The following is a 23,579-nucleotide window of genomic DNA, read 5'->3' on the forward strand; positions in this document are numbered from 1 at the left end:
ATTAAAAATATTTTCAACAAGCACCCCTTCGTTGCTTGAAAAAGTGGTCAAGTATGCATGATTTGCATGTTGTTCTCTCACCAGCAAGAGATGCTATATCCCAGGGTCCTCCAGCAAAGTCTTTCTGCCTTCGGATTCATGACAATATCGTCGTCTAAAATTAACATCCAAGGTAACCCCATGCATGGTTTCACCAAATATCACAGTATGATTGCAAAACATGACCATTAAATTGGATAGCAGCTGACACGTATGCAACGTCACAATCACAACAACAAATAATTCAGGAGCTAATTAGTAACAAAGAGCTGGAAAAAAATAATAATTCTGATACTTGGTCCAAACTCCAACAGAGAAAAGCGTAGAATTGAAATCCAAAAGATACATGATATTTACAATTAGGAATTCCATGTTTTAGTGTGGCTTCCAGGTGGTGCTAACTGAGAATTATTTATGTGACATGGAAATGTGCAAAGACCAAAGAGAGAATTCCAGGACTCAAAAGGCGTTACGCAGAGCCTTCAAGCACCTCAGAATTAAGTTCCCCCTTGACATCCTTTTCCGTTTCATCAAAGAAGTCCTCGCGAGCATTGTCCGCTAACATGAGTGCGACTAACCAGAAAAGGGCTGAATCGAGAGAAACAAAAGCACCGCCACCAAGGAGGCCAGTCTTGGCAGTGGGGCATTGATAGTCAGGATCGTGATGAACGGTGCGGCTCAAGTGAGAGTGCTCTTGAATTGTTGGCCACAATATCAAAGCTGCTGCCAGTCCTGCTGTAAACCTGTTTCGAGTTTCACAAGACACGTCATTTCAGAGAAAATTATCTAAGGGATCGACACAATTTCAAAAATTTAATTTGGTGAATTAAGTTCACGGCACAAAAGGATAGACATTTACCACAGGCATACCAAATAAATAAAGAAGCGCAGAAAACAATCTACTGGCATGAGTCTAAACCTATAAAAATCTACTCAAGTTGAGAGATGCAACGCAGGAAGCAGGCATTTTACATGCGAGCAGATCCACGCTTAGATTGTCAAAATAGTTGGTTTAATTGTTGTGAATTTCAATTGTGTAATCCTCCAAAGACAATACAGGCTCCATGTTAACACGATTAATGATTAATTGGGGTGGGTCAATAAAGATGGAAGACGAGCACAGCATGAGTTTGATTGTACCTGTTGAATGCAATAGAAAAGGGCAAACCCAACAGAGGAAGCAAGTTCTTAAGAGAAAGACTTACACAGCAACGTTGAAAAAGATGGTGAAACTGGTGCTCTGAAACAAGGCAGAGTTGGGGACACGTTTTCCTTTGTAAGGATAAAAGAGAGACAAGTAACCAACAACGGAAGCTGCTAAGAGAAATCCAACAGAGAGAAAGCCCAAGGCTACAGTAGGATCGGATGGATACTTGCAAATCACAACACCCTTTCCGGTTATTGCAGTTCCAGCAGCAGGCTATAAAATAATTTCCAAGAAAAATAATAAAACTCAACCAAATTTAATCAGAAAATTACACATAATAATCTAGAATTTGGTAGGGTACCTTCTTATTTTCGGCGACAACGCCTAAAAGGAAAGAGATCACTCCAAGAGCAGTGATTGCGAGCGCCATATGCTTCATTGTAACAGCCATTATCTGTTGATGTTTTATACCTGATTTATTTATGCATAGAAGACGGGAATGATGAAACAATTTAATTCCACAGAAGCAATCATCATCAAAGAAGAAGAAGAACAAAAAACAGTTTTATCTTACCTATTAAGTACTGAAAAGATCCGAAGAGGGAGAGGGGGAGAGGGGGATCTCTTATTAAAATACAGGAATAAGATATTGATTCTTCTTCTTCTTCTTCTTCTTCTTATCCTTTAAAAGGGTGGCGATAGATGAGAGATCTCTCGCTCCCTAACTCCTCTTCTCCCTATGCATGAATTCTGCGTCTTTGGTTAGGAAAGAAATAAATGTGAAGCAGATTTATATATATCTAAATGGTAAATGACACAAGTCTATGCTCTCTCTCTCTCTCCCTCTCCCCCGGATCCTGAATTCCTGCCTTCAATATCTCCCTACTTTTCTCCTTTCTTTATTAGCTCTTCTATTTACACCTAATCTCCTCCACCTAATTCTTTTAAGTTTTATTTAAAAAAAAAACAAAACAATAACGTATTTGTGAGGACCTATCCTTGTATCAAATCGACACATTAAACCATATTGTAAATATTTTGCAAAGTCAACCCTGTCTTCCTTAGATTTAGGTAATTTGATCAAGCGGTCCTTGGCATCTAAATGCATTGCAGGCCTTTGCTGTTAAAAACCCCAAGTTGTTATTGGATCCAATTGTTCAAATGCAATGTTGTAAGATTACTTACCAAGGAAGGATTCGATTTTCCAATTTCATGTTATATATATAATTTCTCCACCATCCATCATCTACTGGGCGGAGGAGTTTCCTTAATTTCCTAGCTAGCTGTCATTTGAATAGAATCATTATTATGAGACACTCACAGACGCTCGCTCGTTCATACAGGGAATGGATGCACCTAATACATGATCACGTCGATGTGCAATTAATTACAGATGGTGGTACTGTATTTTAGTTTTATACCCTCCTTGTTTCCTCTCTATTTATAGTTTCCATATAAAGAAAATTAAAAAATAAAAAAGAAAAAGAGATTCCATTCCATCGAAAGGATCTTTGATTCTTATCATCAAAGCTGTCAGAACGTGAGGTGAGACCGTGAGAGAGAGAGAGAGAGAGAGAGAGAGAGAGAGAGATTCACTGAATCTTTCGTTCGCTGGCTTTTTTGTCTTTTTGTTTGACTCTGTGGTGTGTGTGTATTAATTAATAATTGATTGATTGAAGTGGACGGCATGGCATGGCATGGGCTGTGAAAACTTGAGGAGAGCTGGCTTAGCTTAGCTATAATAAAATCCAATAAAAACTATGGACCTGTCTTTCAAACAAGGCCCGTGACTCAACGCCATGGGCTGCCGCCACCGCCCCTGTCTGTTTCTTTCCCCTTGCATGTTATAACTAGAGGTCTTCTCCTTTCCTTGTCTTTCTTCAATCGCTCAAATTCAAATTAACAAAAACTCACTCCCTCACCATGCCAATACATACAAGAAACTCAAAAAATCTGGCTGAAAAAATTCACAATGATTTCCTTTCCCCACAAAAACAGAACCCCGCTGAAAGAAGATCCCTAGTTTGTGGCATTTCCCATTCTGGCTCTGGCTCTAGGTCCGCAAAATTCCCAGTCTTTCGTAACAATGTGGTCGGTGTCCGTGAGGTTTCAACTCCTAGGCGATCTTTCTTGCAGACCCAAATACAAACCAACTTTTCAACAACAAGACTAGTAATTGCAAGTCTGATGATGAGGGGGTTTCGTCTTCGAATAAAGTAAAAGGTGAAGTGGAAACCAGTAATAGGAGGGGTGTTATTATTGGACTTAAAGCATCCAAAGCAAGAGTGAGTGCTGTTGGTATCTGTGAAACCAAGAAACTAGAGATTGCTACTGCTGATAATAATAATAGGAAGAGAGAGAGAGCAGAGGGAGCTAATAAACGGGCTGTTGAAGGGTGGACAAAGGATCAGGAAATGGCTTTGCAAAGAGCTTTCTTTACAGCCAAGCCTACCCCTAATTTCTGGAAGAAGGTTTCTAAGCTGGTAATTTTCTTTTCTCTTCTCTTTTGCTATTTTCTGCTTCTGTTGATATTCTTTTGTCCCTTCCTTTACTGTGTTTAATCATATGATATCATTGTTTCCTTAAAAAATACAATTTGAATTGCAAGATGGTTACTTTAGATGGGATGGTATTATGTATATTATGCATATTTAAGATGCTTTGGCACTAGCATAACTTGGAAGCTTAGGTTTCTAGAAAACCGTAGCATGAAAAAAAAGTGCAAATTTTTCTCTTGAGGTTTCCTGTGAAAGAACTCTTGCAATTTTGAGTTCAAATTACTGTCATTCTAGGCGGTGAGAGTATAGTTCGCATGCTTCAATCTTCACGTACTTTTTTATTTCATACATCAATCACAATATCCATGGGATTAAAATGATGATGGTATGTGCTTTAATCTATTCTTAACAGCCTATTGAAAAGAGATTGTTTTATGATTCAAATTAGGAAAACCAGAGACAAACCATTATAGAGAATATAAATTTGTATGTTTTCTGTGTTATAACATTACAGTGCATTATGCTAATGTATTGATTCTGTTATTGCAAAAAAGAAGTGCAGGTATGGGTGATTTACCTGGCTTGGATTTAAACAATTCCATGGTTTAATCTTTATTCTTATATTTCTCACTCTACTTTAGCTATCAAAATTAAATCAATTTTGGATAGAAATCTTTCTGACTTTGTTGCCACTAGCTGAACTATATGGTTCTCAGTAAAAATTTCAGAACTCTGTTCCCTTATATATTTCCTTTTGGTAAGCTACACTGCCTCTATGGCATCTATCGAGGTCGGCAGCATCTGCTATTGCTCATATGAGCTTAGACTAGCTGAAAATTCTTCAAGTGATCAGTACTGAAGAGCTTCATTTGAGAAATTTCAAGACTAGGTCATTTGTTTTCTTCTTTCTTTTGTTCAAAATAATATTTAGTCATATAAGTAATTTCTAGAATTTTATTTTTTTCTGAACTCAATGAATAAACTGTGGCTACTTAGTATACTTTCACAATTAATAAAATCTTTAACTCGTGTCATGCTGCATAGCCAATCATTATATCAACAGCTGCTTTCAGAGCTTTGGATCAGCTTTTCTACACACCGTTACCTTTTGTATAATCACGCAAGTGAAAATTAAAGAATGACATTCTTTCACTGCAAGAATTAGTCAGTATTCAATTGTTATAAAGCACAGTGATGCAATCGTTGCTTGCAATATTTTGTTAATATAATTTTCAGATATTGCGTGTAGTTGATGATCTGTAAAATGTTTTTTGTCTTCATACACCATCTGGAGTCAGATAGCCTATTTCCTCCTGACTCCACATGATTGCATTTACCACTTTAAAAGTGAAGGTCAGTGTATCCAAATGCGGGCAACTATGTTGTTTGTTTTATCAGCTGGCAGAATGTGCCCCCCAGCAATGCCCAGGCACTGTCGTTGGTTGTTCCTACAGGTTAATTGTGGGCTTTCTTATATCCCATGTCAAAGGGTAGTCTCGTCTTTTATTGAATTGGGAGTGGTAATTTTGTGTCCTTTTATATGTGAATGGCAGTTTCTATCTATAACCTTCTCTTAAAGAGCACCAACTGTGAGCTTTATATTAACATGTGCATGAAATTAATTGCAGGTTCCTGGAAAGTCTGCACAGGATTGTTTTGACAAAGTCAACTCTGACCACATGACTCTACCCCAAACTTTCCCGCGATCAAGGGCTAAGAGAATAAACTCATCACCGCTTGAATGTTTTTCAATCTCTGTTAGTAAACTGCTTAATCCCTCTGGCCCAAAGAATAAAAGATTGAGTTGTAAGGAGAAGAGTCATCTTGCACATAAAAATGTTAGAGAGTTTTTGCAAAAGCAGAATCAAGTGAACCGAGATTATGAAGCAGACTTGTTCTCCATTCTTGAACCCAACCAGAATTCATCTATGCAAGATTCTAAGCTGGCTGTTGAAATTTCAACCCCCGAGCATTCACAAGAAAAACTGGGTTTTCTTCACAAACTCCATGAGAGTTCTTCTGACCATAAAAGGCCCCTTTTGAGATTGAGTTCACGTGGGATAGATATTGTAAGTCCCCCAGTACTGAAGCAGGTGAAAAACAAGGCTTTACATGAGAAATACATTGACCAATTACACTGCAGAGAAGCTAAGAGAAAAGCAGCACATGCACGGGCAGGAAAATCTGTTGCAGGAAAAGAGAATAGGGGAGAGATCAATGTTCAGAAAATAGATGTGGTTAGAGCTGCAAAAAATGCCCTAGTTTCGGATGTAAGAGATGCTATTTATCAGCTCCAAGATGTACAAACTAATGCCAGCAGCTCTTCTGATTTTCATGATGATGGTGTTGGAAGTGATGATGATGGAGGTGAAAGCGTACTCTGAGGTAAGTGTTTTACTCTGTTGGTCGTTGTGTTTGATGGTGAAGATGTAAAAAATCCCACCAAAAAAGGACACACTAATTCGGTGAATCGTAACTTCTGAATTCAACATTTTGGTAGTGATAATTGTTGCTGCCTTGTATAACCCCTAATTCTTTGATCCTGTAATGTAAAATAATCTTAGGTTATACTTTTAGATTTCTCTTTTTTATTTCAAAGAAATTGTCAGTCATTCTTCCAATGGTCCATTCTTTTCTAATGTAGAAGTAATGTCAATAATGCTAGGATTGTTATGCTTTAAATTGGATTCGTAAAATGTAGTAAATACCAGAGGTCTAATCATAGTTTATTTGCTCCTTGAATAAGCTATGCAGACCACAATGATGGACTAGATATTTGACTCTCCAATCTATATGAATTCTAAATTGTTGTAAAGAAGACGGGAATAATACTTGATTAAAGAGAGAAAAAATGACAGGAGCAGTAAAGATAGTAATGAATGTAGCTAAATTACAGTTAATGATGTACTGTAGAAAGATTTTGGATTTTTTATTTGTGCTTCTGTTGTTATTCCTTCTTCAAATTCCATGTAAAATTTCAAGGATTGAACAAGAGGTCTTATCAGAGCAGCTTATATTCTCATCATGAGATTCTCTTGAACACCTATGGCATTTTTATGAATTTTGGCACAAGACTGATGAGATGATACCTAACCAGGAAACCTTTAGGATGGAGTGCAATACGCCCCTTAATAAGGCTGATTTTGTGCGATGGTCCATGGAAGCTAGAGTGCAACCTCCAAGTCAACAACCAGCAACTTCTTAAATGCAATACCTAATTTAGCATCCAAAGATTGACAAACTACTTTTGTCCATTCTGTAATGCATTTTCCAGTTTACGCAATTTATGCAGGAAAGCTAGGAACATAGGAAAGCAATTGAACAACCATCATAATTAGCTTTGGATCATCTGTGGACATTAGGCCAGGTGAGAACAAAATGCCTGTGCATAGTGCCCTAAATTCGGCTGCCATTCACTTATTTCATGACTCCAAATTGACAAAATATTCCAATCAGAATCTCACAAATAAGAGAAAGAAAGAAATTTGCAGCTATAATCGTAAATCATGCACCAATCATGGTAATTATGACTTTTATAATGGAGGATTTTTAGACATGAAGAGAAGGGAATTTATTTTAAAAGGCTTGTTTGACATTATAGTTATGGTTATTTTTTTCATGCTGAAATGTATTAAAATAATATTTTTTTTATTTTTTAAAATTTATTTTTAAAATCAACGTATTAAAATGATTTAAAATATAATAAATTAAATTTTTTAAAAACATGATTTGTTCTAAACGCTCTTTAAAGCATGATCAGTAAAGCATGATCAGTAATAACAATCGAAGAAATAAAAAGGCAGCTAAATTCATTTTTCCAATGAAATCGCGTCATAACTCATGCAACAATAGAATTGCAACCGAAGTTAGTTACATGTATTAGCAGACCATGAACTGTTCTTTCTGAAGAGCTTCACAAAATATTACGATGTCTCAAAGTTGAAACTGAGCCACTGGACATTAGGAATGAAGATGCTTAATAACGTTGCAGAATAGAACAAGTGAACAACAATAGGGGCCTTCAAAGAACAATAATAAAAATGCCAAACTAAGCTATATATAAATGGCAATATGGTTCGCTTTTGACATCCATAATGTAAAAAGAAGAGAAATCTTTTAAGAAAAGTATACTTGGAAATTAAAAATCCAACCACTTCTGGTAGTAGACACAAGTCTTTGGAGAGATAATGCCATCAGGTGTACACTGACTTATCCGTGGACAAACTCCACACGGGATGGAAGCTAATGCCCCTGCCTTTGGTTCCCCTCCAAGGCCTACCTTGCTAATGTATTTATAGCAAACCTCTCCAAAAGGAATTGAAGCAAACTCACCCATTCCATTACTCTTCACCTCCATGATTACATTGTCCAAAATCAAAGTCCTCAGGATCTCTTCAATTTGCTGTTTTGTCACGTCAACATTGAAGGCTGGATAACTATTGATCGAGTCTGTAACTTCCTCCAAAGTGGCAACCCCCCTCCTTTCTATTTGGCGTTTACATAACTGCTTCAGTGACTCAATAAACTCTGTATCAAGGCTCCCTTCAAGATACCATGCCCCTCCACTGATTTCCTTTGAGGGTTCAAACTCTGTTGCCATGAAATGTTTCCTCCCCTTGTTTTGGATGTTCACCACTTCTTTTATCAATTTTTTTACCTGCAGAGCCTTGAGAGACTTATTTACCACATTATCCGGAAGTTTGGCTTCTTTTTTCATGTCTCTAGTCCAGATTCCAATATCCTGTTTGCTTCGGATCACATCATAGAGGAGACGCTCATGTTCAGTAAGAGATTGAGCTGGAGAATTCACTTCTGGCCGTTTCCTCTTAAGGGATGAAGGTCCTTGTAAACGGCTCATTCCTCCTGAGAGAACATCAAAGATGAATATGTTATGTACGATATATCAGAACAGAAATAGTTTTCTAACAGGATTTTAAAGCATGAAGCACTTGAAGTGCCAATTTTGTGTCAAGGTCAAAGATATGAAAGACATCACATATCTTTGTACACAATGCTCGTTTTGGTGGCTAAGTGTTGAAACAATTTTGAAACTACAACGATTACATCACTACCAGCAGCATGAGAAAAACAAAAGATTCACACCTCCTAAGAAGTAGTACAGCTCTTGAGCAGAATTTCAGATTTTACAAAAAGCCAAAACAGTTGAGACAAAAGATTATTTTCTGAGTCGGTATTCCTTCATACGTTTTGTAATGGATCAAACACTCAGAAAGCAATAAACAGAGAGACAGAAACAACAAAAACTTTTGAGAGAGAGAAGGTATGGCAACTCTACTTGCAAAAGTATCTCATAACATTCGTGCATTCACACTAAACTAGCAAAATAAGTTAAGGTTTTAAAACTCAACATATTCATGTCATCAATGATATGACAAAGGGCCACTAATAGGGATGGTACCATGATTTCGTAGATATTACTATATTTAGTTAAACTGTGACACAACTTGTCTTGCATCTTTCTTGATGGCTGGTAAAGGGACATTTGCAATTATGTTACATATTGGCGGGAACCCAGTCACAAGTCTTTTAATACCAGCAAAATCAGATACAATGTTCAGATTACAAAAGCTTCCTGCAATATGTCATTTTGCATGCAATCAACATTGTCTCACATTGCTTCTCCCCACTAGTTTCAAAAGCAAAAAAACCCACCAGGTTTCAACATTGCAGCGGCCATATTGTAAAGATGAAGAAGATAATCCATGCCACTAGCACCACCATCTAATGCGAGTCTTGGTTCATGTCTACCATCTTCAGCTTGTAGTCCAGAAATATTGTCACTTGGTATGTATGGTGGATTACTCACAATACCTACAATTTGTCCTTCAACATCCTTTAATGGCTCAAACCAAGATTCTTGCCTTACTTCAATCACATCCTGAAGGCCCATACCTTTGCACATTAAGGGTTGCCACCGAAACTGTGACTGGTCTTAAATCTGCAGCAATAATCTCCCATAACTCCCCAAAATTTTTCTAATACCTATAGCAATAGCATCACTACCTGTACCCACATCTGCCAACAACCCCTGTCCCAATTTTTCATTGTTGGAAACCACATCACTTGCTAGATCAACAATCAATTCTGTCTCTGACCTCGGAATCAAGACCCCTTCTTGCACACTCAACACCAAGTCCCTCCAGTGCTCACACCCTACAATACACTGGAAGGGCCTCCTCTCTTCAATCCTCTGCTTCCACAATTGGTAAATATCATCCAAACTTATCCATATAATGACATTCTCATTTTTACCACTAGTATCATATTTATACTTGGAAAAGGACAAGCATGAGGAGGAGTAGGAGCTGTTTTCAAGTGAGTCCTCAAGAAGCCAACTGAGCTCCTTACACAAGAGTGGAGTCAGGGTCATTATCAGACTCCACAAAAGACGACCCAACAGAGGAGGCAAGGTTTTTTGCCCAACCATACCATTTTTTAAGGTCTGATGAAGTAACTAAATAATTAGTTGCCTCAAAACGAGGGGGTTTTTTGGTTTTATTGTTGTTAAAGATGGCATTGAAGAAGAGAAAATCAGTGTGCAACAGCAGCTATAAAGACATGCTTGGCTCAGGCCTAGCTTCATCTCTCTTCCTCAATGTAACCACCATTCAAAAGTATATCCTGACAGATTAATATTATTGGTGCACATTTTGTTTCCTTAACCAGGCATTATTCATATACATTGGATATTTGTTTGTAGGTATGTGAGGAAATCGCATGCTCTGGCTAGTAACTCTATCAATACTTGGGTACTTTCTTCTTCTCAACAACATAGGGTTTTAGCTTGGGGTTCTCAGGGGAAACCACAGTGCACAAAACCAAAATAAAATCAAATCACGGATTTAGTTTCTTTAAATTATAGATATAATTTCACCATAGGGTTTTAACTATTCCACCTTAATAAATATTTTATATAAAGATGTTAAATTAGTCTACTGTAAATCCTAGATTTAATTTCTTTAAATTAAAGGCATTAAATGTTTATATAAAAAATAAAAAAATTCATTATTCATCAACTGCAAATCCCGGATTTAATTTCTTCATGCTGTTCTCTTCTAAAGCAATCAAGTTGAATTGTTTTTTCTCTACATTTAGGTTGCCTAAAAACAAGTCTGTAAAATTAACAAGTTAAAATCAGCATGTAAAAATAAAATAAAATAAAATAAGAAACATACCGAGGAGAGACTGCCGCTGCAAGCGGGGGAGTGCTGGAGATGGAAGAAGAGGAGAGGGGCTGCTAGAAGGGAGAGGAGAGGTCCCTGTTTCACAGAGTGCACGGAGGGCAGAGACCAGAGATGGAGGGTGGAAACTTGACACAGCAGGAGATTTTGAGGGGAGAACGATGGAGCAGGGGAGGGTTAGTGTAATTTTATTTAATTTTTTTTATACCGTGTATTTGTTTTTATAGGCGGTTCAGTGGTGGTTGAACCGGTCCCGTTCGGTCCAACATAACATTTTCTGATAAATATTCTATGTTGCAGATTCAATCTGGTTTTTGGTCCCATAAACCCGCCTTCTTGTGCTGTTGCTCCTCCTTCAAATCCCAAGGATAGAACAAGTCTTATCAGAGCAGCTTATATTCTCGAGCATAGTTATTAAATCTGGATTAGTTTGATAGGACATGGTTAGACTTATCCAAGTTTATTAAAAAATTAGCTGGTGTGACAATCCAATAAAATCTAATCGACACGCAAGTTGATTGATAATCCCGGTGAGATTTGATATTTTTTTTATATTTAAATATGATTTTTTAATATATTTTTTATATATATTTTTAGTTGGTTATTAATACTTTTTAAAATTCATTATATATTAGAAAAATATTTTATTTTTTCTGTGTGAGATTTGAAATCCTTTCGTATATATACTCTATATTCACAAGAAAAAAATTATGTATTTTTACTGTGTACTAAAAACTTTTTGATTTAAATGTTTCAATTTAAAAGAATAACATAGTATCTTTTCAATGTGAGATTTGGAACTCTTTAATATATATACTTTATGTTCACAAGAAAAAAATTATATTTTTTCAATGTGGGATTGAACTCATTTAGTATATATATTCTATTTTTTAAAAAAAAATGATTTTTTCAATATAAAATTTAAACTCTTCTCTCTCTCTCTCTCTCACACACACACATATATTCACACAAAAAATTATGTTTTTTCAATGTAAGATAAAAAAAATTTTGGTTTAAATACTTTAACTTAAAATGATAATATAATATCTTTTCAATGTCGATTTGAAATTCTTTAATATATATACTATATGTTTAAAAGAAAAAAGTTATTTTTTTAATGTGAAATTTAAAATCCTTTAATATTTATATTTTATGTTGATAAAAAAAAAGTTATAGTTTTTTAATGAGAAATAAATTTTTTAAAAAAATATTCTTTTAAATTTGATTATTTATAACATATATATTTTATATTCACATAATTTTTTTTTAATATTTTTATATAAAATTTTAAAATTTTAATTTATTTTTAAAATTTTTCTAGATTAACTTATAAAATTTAAGACCACATTTATTGATCACGTCAATCCCAAACCAGATTTAACAACAATGCTCTCAAGGGGAGAAAAAAGGCTATATATGATTCTTCGATGTCAAGACGTGAGATTCTCTTGAACATGTGGGCCTATGGCATCTTGACTCATTAACAGAAACAGGCAGTCAATCAATAAGATGGGCTCTGGGCTTTTGACAGAACCTTCTAAGGTTGGAAAGGCCCAGCCCATCTCTGATGATCCTCGAATGAGCATCCTAACGCCGGAGTGGGGTCGTTAATTAATTTTGTAATTAAGCTGAAGAGCTCCAATGGACTTGCTCCAATATTATTAAAATATTATTAAGAATTTATTATCATTATTATTATCATTATCATTATCTCAATAAATATAAATTAAATGGTTAAATTTTAAATTTATTTTTAAAAAATTATTAGTTCAAATATCATAAATCTTAAAATTATTAAAAATTTATAACATGCAGAAATAGTTGAAATAAACGCAAATTAGTCCTAACTTTTATATTAATAATAATAATAAAAATAGCCATCAACATGATGATGACCCATGCATGCCGAATGGATGGATGGATGGATATATATAAACAAACAGATAACTTAAATTAGGAGGTTGGGTGCACCGTCCCCATGTATTGTATATTTCTTCTAGTTACATCATCCAGCACCTAACTACTTTATTTTAATTACTTTATATCTGCTCTTAATGTGTCCATTTTAGGGCTTAGAGTTAATCGAATCAAAATGAACGTCCATCGTGCAAGCACTCACCACGCTTCTTCTTGTTCTTCCTCTTCTTATTTTAAAATAAATTAATCTCCTTATTTATTAGAACAAGAACAAAACAAGGTTCTATTGTAAGGCCGTAGTCTCCCCCCACTCTTGTATTATTACATGCAAGTTATATCGAATATATATTAATTAAACAAAACAATTAGTAGAATGAAACTTTTTTTCTATAAATAAACAGATATAATAATAGTACTGCTCTGTCTGGTTATTCAACATCAAATTATTATTATTATATGAAAATAATTTAATCAAGGCCTGAGCAATTAATTTGTTTAAGCTTCGCAATTTTTGCTGATCACGTTCTTTGCCTCCACCTCTCTTTCTATCTCCTTTCTTTATGTAGCAAGCCTTTGATGCTTCTCTGATCACCTTACAAATTAGCTCCTTAATTAATTAACTCGTATTATAGTCGTCATCGTCGTCTTCTTCTTCTTATGATCCATAGGATCAATTCATGATCCTGTCTTAATTTCTCAACTACATACGTAACAACATGGGTTTGGTCAAAGGAGTGGCGCTGTCTACAAGGCAAAGGCAACAACCTCTTGGTCTAGCCTTGTGCTGCCTATATATTCTTCAACTACTGCTGCTGTTGCTGAGTTCCGTAAGTGGTACTGGAGTCAACTGGGGAACACAGGCAACACATCCTCTGCCGCCTTCCACGGTGGTTAACTTGCTCAGAGACAACGGTTTCCAGAAGGTTAAGCTATTTGATGCTGATTCAGCTACTCTAAATGCTTTTGCTAATTCTGGGATTCAAATCATGGTGGGCATCCCCAATGATATGCTCTATACTCTGGCTAATAGTGAACAAGCTGCTGAGAACTGGGTGGCCAAGAACGTCTCTTCCCATATCTCTTCTGGCGGCGTAGACATCAGGTAATCCATCAAACCCTTCCTTCCCTTCCCTTTTAATTTTTTTTCCTTTGACTTGGATTTATATGCCGATCAATATTCAATATTGAAGCACTCGATCAATATGTTTTGACTTGATTTACACAAGCCAAGTAAGTGTCAAGTAAGAAGAAACAAGTGATCATGACTAGGATCAAATCATACCATATCAGCTTGCTTTGGCTGCTTTTGTGGTGTTTATGTTCCACTATATGTGGAGCATTTCTTGTATTGGAGGATTTATTCACCAGTAATTTTGAGCTATTTATAAGGTACGTTGCAGTTGGAAATGAGCCGTTCTTGTCAACATACAATGGAAGCTTTCTGGGAACTACTCTTCCTGCTCTTCAAAATATCCAATCTGCTTTAACGAAAGCCGGACTAGACGCTCGGGTGAAAGTCACCGTTCCCCTCAATGCTGATGTATATGAGAGTCCCACAAATCTCCCATCCGATGGTAACTTCCGCTCAGACATCCAAGATCTCATGCTGTCGATTGTCAAGTTCTTGAGCGACAATGGGGCTCCCTTCACTGTCAATATCTATCCCTTTATAAGCCTTTACACTACTCCTAATTTCCCCCTAGGCTTTGCATTCTTTAACAACACTAGTTCATCTTCCTTGACTGATGGTGGAAAAATCTACGACAATGTGTTCGATGCGAATCATGACACCCTTGTATGGGCCTTGCAGAAAAATGGATATGGAAACTTGTCCATTGTCATTGGGGAGATTGGATGGCCTACCGATGGAGACAAAAATGCAAACTTGAACTATGCACAGCAGTTCAACCAAGGTTTTATGGATAATGTCATTGCCGGTAAGGGAACCCCAATGCGTCCTGCTCCTGTGGATGCCTATTTGTTTAGTCTCTTTGACGAGGATGCCAAAAGCATTCAGCCTGGTAATTTTGAGCGACACTGGGGATTATTTTACTTGGATGGACAGCCTAAGTATGCACTTAGCCTGGGGACGACGAATTCGAATGGTCTGGTACCAGCAAGGGGTGTGAGCTATTTAGCTAAAAAATGGTGTATTATGTCTCCATCAGCAAGCCTAGACGATCCGCAGGTGGCACCAAGTGTGAGTTATGCTTGTGCTAGTGCAGACTGTACTAGTCTGGGCTATGGGACTTCTTGTGGAGATTTAAGTGCACAGGGCAACATCTCCTACGCATTTAACAGTTACTACCAGCAGAACAATCAACTTGAAAGTGCTTGTAGGTTCCCAAATAATCTTTCAGTTGTTACAAGTAACGACCCATCTACCGGGACTTGCCAATTCAGGATCATGATTCAAAGTCAAACAGTCACATCTGGTGTTGAAGGTGGAAGAGGGTTTTCAATGTCTAGTTTTGTAACGTTTGCCGTCGCGTTTCTTTCAGCGTTTTTGTGATTTTTGGGGACTGATTGTATTGGACTGTTACTTGTATTTCCTTGATTGGTATGTATAGAAGGAGCTAAATTGAGAATTTGAGTCTAAGTCATTAAGCACAAGAACTAAACAATTGGAACACAGCAGGATAATTCTCAACTGGTCTCATGCTGCTGTTCGAAATAGTCACGCATCCAAACATGAATGAAGATAGCCTGCAAATGCCTACCAAACTCTGAATCAGCTCCTCCATGAATCATAAGTCCTCTGTGTTTGTGAAAATGAAAGATCACTTCTGAAAATCAGTTTTAAATATTACTCGCATTCTTATGTTGAAAAGAAGCAGTAGCAGGAATGTCAATCAAACAGCCACAGGCCTGTTAAAGACGGCTTCTATCGCAATAATAATAATAATAATAATAATAATTAAGTAAAAAACTAAAAAGCGAGGGGTGTTTAAAATATGCATTCTCTCACATTTTATTATAATGGATCTGTTATTTAGAATTTTTCTTTTAATTTCATTCTTAAATATTTTTTTTAAGTGATTGTATTTTTTTCACGTCAAATTAAAAAGTAATTAAATCAAATTTATTGGATAAAGATAAAATTAAAACACAGGGGATCAAAGTAGAAAAAACATCATAAATAAATGATGGTTTCAAAGTTCACACAAAGAGTTTAATTTAGTCCTCATACTTTAAACATTACACATATTCGGCACATATATATTTTTTCAATTCAATTTTGGTATAAAAAGTTTATTTTTCTTATTTTTTTAGTCCCTAATTTGAGAAATGAGAGATAGAGGTTGCCGAGTTCTAGCAGTAAAGAGAGAAAAATATCGTTGATAACGATTTTGACCACCAAAACAATTGATATTTATGTCAAATGGTTCCAATTGATGATGAGAGTTCATATTAGATGTTTTTTTACCTTTAAAGTTTATAAAAAAAACAGATCAGAGCTCAGATAAATTTTTTATTTCAAGTTAATTTTGATTTTTGGAATGGCTTTTTTATTTTTTTAGGTCATGGATAAGTTTGATTGAATAAAAAATTTATTTTAATAAACAAATTTAGCAAACACAATCGAGTAAATATCTCATCTTGCGAGATGAAATATCTTAATCTACATTTGTCTCTTGATTTTTCCAGTTTTTTATTTTTAGTTATTGCTTATGACTTTTTTTTTTCATTTATTAACACATATAGTTGTCGATTTATTTTATTACATGTATGCATAAACTTTTTGATTTTCTACAAATACACGTTGAATCCAGTTTTTTATTTTTAGTTATTGCTTATGACTTATTTATTTATTTATTTATTAACGCATATAGTTGTCGATTTATTTTATTACATGTATGCATGAACTTTTTGATTTTCTACAAATACGCGTCGAAAAAGCTTGTGTATATAAATTTTTTTATTTAAAAAAAACATATGGCTCGCAACGAAGAGCAGGTTACATGACTAGTAAGTAAATCTAAAAGAAGTGATGAAAATACTGAGCACATGTTCATTGTTCACCATCTCATATTTTACTGTAGACTTGTTATTCAAAAATTTTCTTTTTTTTCAATTTGGTCCTCACATTTTTTATTTTTGCGCAATTGCATCCTTTTTTAATCAAATTAAAGGAAAATTAGATCAAATTTGTTGATTAAGAATAAAATTGAAAGACAGGGATCAAAGTAGAAAAGACATCATAAATGGGTAATGGTTTCAAAGTTCACACAAAAGTTTACAAACTATACATATTCGGTCCCTCAATGTTTTTTCAATTCGATTTTGATATAAAAATTTATTTTTGTTATTTCTTAATTCCTAATTTGAGAGAAGAGCAAGAAAGTAGTCGCCATATTCTTGCGCTAGAGAGAGGGAAATGGTGTTGACATCAATTTCAACCACCAAAATAGTTAATTTTAGTGTCAAAGAATTTCATTTGATGAGAAGAGTTTCACTTAGATGTTTTTGTACCTTGAAATTGCCTAAAAAAAAAATCAGAAATGAGCTTGAAAAGTTTTTTGGTTTTCGGGTTGGTTTTGGTTTTTTGTGTGGTTTATTTTTTTTGTTGTTGTTTTTTAGGGTCATTTATGAGTTTGTCAAGGAGTTTAGCCCTTTTTTTTTAGGTGTTTTGGATTAAAAATGAGTTTTAGAATAAAAAAAACATATAACCAGTTTTTCCAGCCACTACATTGGCTGAAATTTGAGCACATGACGTGTCGTCTAATTTTTTTTCTCAAACAATAATGGGATGAACGACTTGTCATCCGCTGCCAATACATTAAAAAAAAAAAATTAGGGCTGAGCACAAGCCCTTGCTAGACGGGTCAGGCACATGCCTGTCCTCTATCTTTTTTGTTTTGTTTTTTTGCCTTAAAAAAACAAACGTATTTTTTAAAATAATTTTTAATTTATATTTAAATTAATACAATTTCTCTCTATTTCTTTGGTTTTTATATTTAGTCTTTCTAAAATAATGATTTTTTTTTAATTATTTGGTTTGTATTTAGTGTTTTATGAGATTATTCTAATTCATCTATTTTTTTTAATATTTTATATAATTAAACTTTATTTTAAAAAATATTTTTTTATGGTATTTATAATAAGTGCAACCTTGCAAGATATTTTTTTATATTTTTTTCCTTTGATTTTATTCAATCAATTATATATATATACACACACACACATACACACACAATCATTTTATTAAATAAAAAATATTTTTAATAAACAAAATCATTAAACACAATCAAATATCTTGATCTACATACTCCTCTCAACCTTTCCAGACACATATTTAATTATCATTAGTATTTTATTATTATTTATTAACACATATGATTCTTGATTAATTGATTTAATTAGATGCATCTATAAGTTTTTTACTCTTAATATTTTTTATATAAAAAAACATTGAAAAAGCCTATGTATTTAATTTTTATAGGACATCGTTAATTTCCCTATATATATATTGCAGTAGCAAATAGGAGAAAATTGTCTAAACCGAATGGTCATGAGTTTTAGTCTCATCAAACACTAACAAGAAGAAAACAAAAATTAGTGCAGCATTGCATCTCAAAATTGCCACCATCCAGACCTGCAGACTATGGCCTACAAATTCCTCTCCAAAAACTGTCAATTCCTCCGTGCATTTTCCCCAAATAAACAATTCTTATCACATTAATGAACTCAAAATACCATGGCCCTGGGATTTATTAGTAAACTACAAGCCAATGAGGTAATGTTGAAATAATCAGCCACATCAATCTTATCCAAAGATTTTGTTTACTTGCAGTTCCTTCGGGTTTAGTTTAAATACAAAATGCTGCCCCAACCTTCAATCTAAAAGGTCCAAGTTTAGGAACTGATGCAACGAGATTTTCACTCAGCGGAGTATTCTATCTCTTTATATCCCTTTATGGTATACCCAATAGCTGGAAGAAGCAAGAACATCAGTATCCTGGTGGGCAACACTGAGCCAGAGGTGCCATTGAGACAAATAGAAGTGTCAGAGTGTCACATACAAGTGCTGAAAAAAAAGTGCGCGGAAAACATATTTCCAAATTATCTCTGGCTTCTCAAACTTAAATTTGTCCAAGAATTAGGAGCTTATTAGCATCTCAAGAATTAGAGCAGCAGCATGTACATAGAGTGTCCTCAAATAAGTCTTGTCGCTCTCACCCCTGCTCTGGAATATCCACTTTGATTGCCTATGCCCATTTACCCTCATACTTGCCATCTATTCAAACTCAATTCTGGTTATTTGATCACCTCTCAGTAGAAGAGTGATGACAATAAATAGTGAAGGAAAAAAAAAAAAACACAAGTCCTCACCAAATTCAAGCTACTGCCATGTTCCACCATTCCCACAGCTATTCTTTTGGAGGTGGTCTCTTGATCTTATATCAGCCTGCAGTTAAAGCAATATGGTAATGCCCAGATAAAATAGCAAAGTCCCCCAACAGGATGCATAAACAAAAAAAGGAAAAAAGAAAAGAATAGTGTCACAAGCATTTGACAGTTCAAAGTTATGAGCCATGGTTAAACGCATAGTCACCAACTTTTACTTTAATCTCTTTTACCTCCCAGCTTTCAGTAAAATATGGAACATGACCATCGAATAAATAAGGGCCTTTGAGAGTAATGTTTGAGACCAGATGCAATGTCATATTTGAGACGGATTATAGCAAATCATCAAACAATTCATGGCCACTTGATGAGATTTCCTACTAACCACCCATTTAACCATGTGCTTACCTTCACTAAATATGAAATTTTCAAATCACTAAACTAGCATCAGGTTTCAATAGGAATTAAATAGAAAAGCTAGCTATTGTGACAGAATGCTTCTCCATGAACAAGACAACATCTGAGCTCAATTGAAATGAAAATCTAAGAGATCTTCATCAGAGATTCATGATCTACAGGACAATGGAGCTTTCATCCAACAGCTATCTCATTTGAGACACAGCCAAATATAATAGCTAAAGACCAATAGGGTTAATCCCACTACTGTTAGGAGAACTCTCACATCATTTTTATTGGCCTTTCATTAAGTTGCAAAAGCAAGACAACAGAATCACACTTAAACTAGTCTGGATGTGGTAAATGCTGACTTAAATATTAGTTTGTTCATTGTCTATTCTGTCTGAATACTACTACCAAATCCTTCATGGAGAAAATACCACCAGTGAGTGACACTTTCAAAGCTTTAAAATTTATAAGGTTTCACCTGCCGGATAGGCTCTGGCACACGATACTTGCAAATCATTTTCACAATTTTGATGGCAGTATTGAGAGAGACACGGTGACCAACTGAAATATATATGGGTTTGCATGAGCCCTTGGTTGATCTCATTGCCTGTTAAAGAAAAAAAATCAAAGACATAAAGATTTGAAGAACATTGTCATGAAAAAGACTTCTGGAGCAGAAGAGAAGATGATGCTCTGAATAAAATATATGACCAAAGCATTTATAGACTCTATTTTTTTTTTTTTTTTCACTGTATTGAGGTAGCTGATGCCTACTAAATGTTTCAAGACTCTATGTAAAAGCTTGAGGTCATGAGGTAGCAGATGCATGATGAAAAGCAGTTCTTATTTAAAAACATATGCACCAATTCCTCTATAAACACTCTACCATCCAATCATCCAGAGTCAAACTTGATGTTGAAGGATGGACATTTTCAGTTCTACTACATGGCAGAAAAAAGTAACCAGCAATTCATCCATTAAAAAAACTTCCCATACCACTATAACTAAGATAGTCCATGTGTATTTACAAGCTAACCACATTACTATTGCATTCGTATTTATAACAAAACAAGCAGAAATAGGAATCTTGTAAAATGGACACCCCGAAAAAGACAGCTTCTAGGATGAAGTACTAATTTAGGACTTTGTTAAATTCCCTGAGAATAATATACTGCAGTGGTAATAGGGGGAAACTATCTAAAATGAAAGGAAGAATTAAACAAGAGAAACACCGAGGACAGATTGAAGATGAGGGAGAATGTGAGCTTGATCATCCCTTAACTGCTCTTTGCAAATTTCTACAGCTTTGATTTTAAAAACCAATTTCAATTATAATAATTAGAGTGCTTGATCCTTGAAACATCTGTACACATGGCGCACAAGGTATGAGGAGGGATTCGCCAAGCTAACTTCATTGAGTTTTACATGAAAGATGATAAAGATCTCGGCAAGACCTCGTAGACTGATCCCTTCACAACTCGCCATTTCACAAGTGCTTGTGATCAAATTGTGCAATGTATCACTCAGATATGAAATTTTTATGCTGAGTTAGAAGAAGAAGATGAGTAAAATCTGTTACCGCTCCCCATACACAGCCAGAGGATCCCGTCAAAGTAATAAAATCTTCACCACTGTTATCTTTGGCCTGAAGAAGCTGTCTCACTCCAGATTGAGTGAGACCATCAACATGATGCAGCTAAGACATACAAACGAGAAAATAGAGGGAAAAGGTCTTAACGATAGGACAAGTTAAGTGATGAAATAAGAAAGGCTAGTTGAATTGCGAATACCCTAAAGAAATCAACGAGAAAATTAATTAGAATACTAATGGTGGCTACAATAGTTAGCATTAGGTAATAAAAGAGTGGTAATTGAGAAGTAGTAAGAGGTTAGTTACATTCTTTCCTATGCCAATGGTGGGGATATTAGCCAGGACACCAAGATGGCAAGCCAAGCCGAAACCTGTGAAAGAGAGCTATTTGCTATATGTAATGCAATGCATAAAAAGGATTGAAGATTTAATGGAAAAGGAGAGAGAGAAACTTGCCTCGAGGATGAAGCAAACCATTGCCATCAACAAGCAGTAACTGTTGAATAAAATAGAGACAACCTCAATTTCAGATAAACCTTAATTAACAGGCAAGGCAAGAGAGCAGGAATCAATACATATGATGCATGGAAGGTATCTATGGTAGGATATTATCATATTCATAATGGGGATGGGAGGGGAGGGATGAAATTAAAAAGAAAGAGGATTGTGGATTGGCTGACCTGGGGGTAGAATGGATTGTCAGTGTTTTTCATCTTCTGTAAGAGTTGTAAGAGTATTGGAGCCTAAAAATCATCATCATCATCAATGACAAATAAATAAAGAAAGAAAGAATCGCAATGATAATAATAGATTCTACTGACCTCTCGGAAAGCAAGGAAGGAAGGAATATAAGGGACATCGAAATTGGTGAGGAGAAAGAAATCTTGGTAGACGACTTGCAGAGTGGGAGTGGTGACATCCAAAACAACAAGGCTTCCACATCCGCATGCTGCCGTTGCTGCTGCTGCTGCTGCTGAGTCTAATTCCTTAGAATAGCTTACATCAACCCCACCCACATATTTCAATAACGTTCCTTCTTCTTCTTCAACAACAACATTGCCGCTACTGCTGGGTATGGGCAGTTTCCAAGGGAAATCATCCTGAATTATCAACATCTCTTTAAGTAAATCTTGAATCCTGCTTTTTACAACATTTAATCAATCGATCGATCAAATATATCACATAAATCACTGCTATACGAACGAGACAACAGCATTCAAGCAAGCAAGCAAACGAGTTGCAGCCTAGCATCATACTTTCTCCATTGATTTTGGATTTCAATTGATGATGATGATGATGATGATTCTCCCTGATCCCGTCCATGAAGAAGACCATGATCATCCATAGATGTAAGCGTAACAATCTGATTGGAAAAAAAAAGAGGGGGGGGGGGGGGGGGGGGGGGGGCTCAGTTAATCTTCAGCTCAATTTTTTTTTTTTTTGTTTGAACTATCTTCAGCCCAGTTGCCAAAACCACAGATAGCTAGCCGCTGCCCATCAATCACGCAGTATATTTACGTTTAAATGATTAATTTAGTAACAAATGATGAGACTTCAACCGCTAGCTTGTCAGCCATCAGGATCGAAGGAAATAAATTATTCAAATTTGTATCGATTTTGAAGGATTGAAAATTAATTATTTTTTATTCGGTAATATTATAAAAAATAAATTATAAAATAAATTATTAATATTTAATTTTATTTTTAAATTTATTAAAAGAATAAAAAATAAATTTTACAAATTAAAAAGTTGAATGAGAATGAAATTAAAAAATATTAATTTTATAAATTATATTAAATAAAATAAATTAAAATTAAAATAATAAAGATTAAATCTGACAGATAAAATATTTGAAAGATGATGAAATTAAAAAAATATGATTTCATAAATTATTTCAAATAAAATAAATAACAATAAAAAAAATAAAAATCAATTCTAATAGAAAAAAATCAATTAAGAAAATAATAAGAGAAAATAAAATAATAAAAACTAAAGTTCATATAAAAATTAAATTTTAAGGGATGAGATTAAAAAAATTCAAAAAAACATATATATCAATTAAAAGTTGAGAATCAAATTTGATATAATTAACAAATAAAATGATATTTCTAAAAATTTTTAAAATTTTAAAAAAATATTTTCCATCCAAAATAAAAAGAATTTTTTTTTTCAAAAACTAAACCAAGATTTTTTTTAACTGGAAATTATTTTTTATTGATCAAATTTTCTAATAATAAATAAATTTTAAAAAATAAAAAATCACTTTTAACAAAACAAACATGCCTTAACTCTTTGATGTATTTTTATGTAGGAAAATGACTTGTAATCAATGCTAAGAAGAAAAAATAAAAATTGGTCTGAAACATTATAAATTAAAATCTTAAGGATTAAATTGAAGTTTTCCATGTTAAAACTTAAATGAGTTATGGTT

General features: G+C 34.6%; 3 protein-coding genes and 2 pseudogenes across 6 annotated transcripts; 2 read left to right on the top strand and 3 right to left on the bottom strand.

Moving 5' to 3' along the window:
- Positions 1–309: 309 nt before the first annotated feature.
- On the bottom strand, positions 310–2,085 carry LOC133674812 (uncharacterized). The gene is made up of 4 exons (XM_062096069.1): positions 1,761–2,085; positions 1,548–1,657; positions 1,245–1,459; positions 310–782 (listed from the first exon to the last, which is right to left on the bottom strand). The coding sequence occupies exons 2-4, from the start codon at positions 1,635–1,637 to the stop codon at positions 509–511; spliced, it is 579 nt and encodes a 192-aa protein (XP_061952053.1). The 5' UTR covers positions 1,638–1,657; positions 1,761–2,085; the 3' UTR covers positions 310–508.
- A 992-nt stretch (positions 2,086–3,077) lies between these two features.
- LOC133674360 (uncharacterized) lies at positions 3,078–6,343 on the top strand (annotated as a pseudogene).
- Positions 6,344–7,716: 1,373 nt separating this feature from the next.
- Positions 7,717–10,424, bottom strand: LOC133674615 (uncharacterized; annotated as a pseudogene).
- A 2,758-nt stretch (positions 10,425–13,182) lies between these two features.
- Positions 13,183–15,391, top strand: LOC133674542 (glucan endo-1,3-beta-glucosidase 5-like). Its single transcript, XM_062095709.1, has 2 exons — positions 13,183–13,905; positions 14,193–15,391. The coding sequence occupies exons 1-2, from the start codon at positions 13,520–13,522 to the stop codon at positions 15,313–15,315; spliced, it is 1,509 nt and encodes a 502-aa protein (XP_061951693.1). The 5' UTR covers positions 13,183–13,519; the 3' UTR covers positions 15,316–15,391.
- A 3,095-nt stretch (positions 15,392–18,486) lies between these two features.
- LOC133674543 (uncharacterized) lies at positions 18,487–22,691 on the bottom strand. Of its 4 annotated transcripts, none has more exons than XM_062095711.1 (9): positions 22,404–22,690; positions 21,969–22,284; positions 21,828–21,890; positions 21,604–21,643; positions 21,454–21,518; positions 21,136–21,252; positions 20,035–20,163; positions 19,137–19,212; positions 18,487–19,057 (listed from the first exon to the last, which is right to left on the bottom strand). In XM_062095711.1, the coding sequence occupies exons 1-8, from the start codon at positions 22,490–22,492 to the stop codon at positions 19,147–19,149; spliced, it is 885 nt and encodes a 294-aa protein (XP_061951695.1). In that variant the 5' UTR covers positions 22,493–22,690; the 3' UTR covers positions 18,487–19,057; positions 19,137–19,146. The 4 variants fall into 4 exon arrangements, with proteins under 4 accessions (XP_061951695.1, XP_061951694.1, XP_061951696.1 ...); XM_062095710.1 differs by having other exon boundaries at positions 18,487–19,041; positions 22,404–22,684; XM_062095712.1 differs by having other exon boundaries at positions 18,487–19,041; positions 21,969–22,247; positions 22,404–22,527.
- Positions 22,692–23,579: the final 888 nt, after the last annotated feature.

The sequence above is a fragment of the Populus nigra genome, chromosome 15, assembly GCF_951802175.1.
Source record: "Populus nigra chromosome 15, ddPopNigr1.1, whole genome shotgun sequence".
Classification (NCBI taxonomy): domain Eukaryota; kingdom Viridiplantae; phylum Streptophyta; class Magnoliopsida; order Malpighiales; family Salicaceae; genus Populus; species Populus nigra.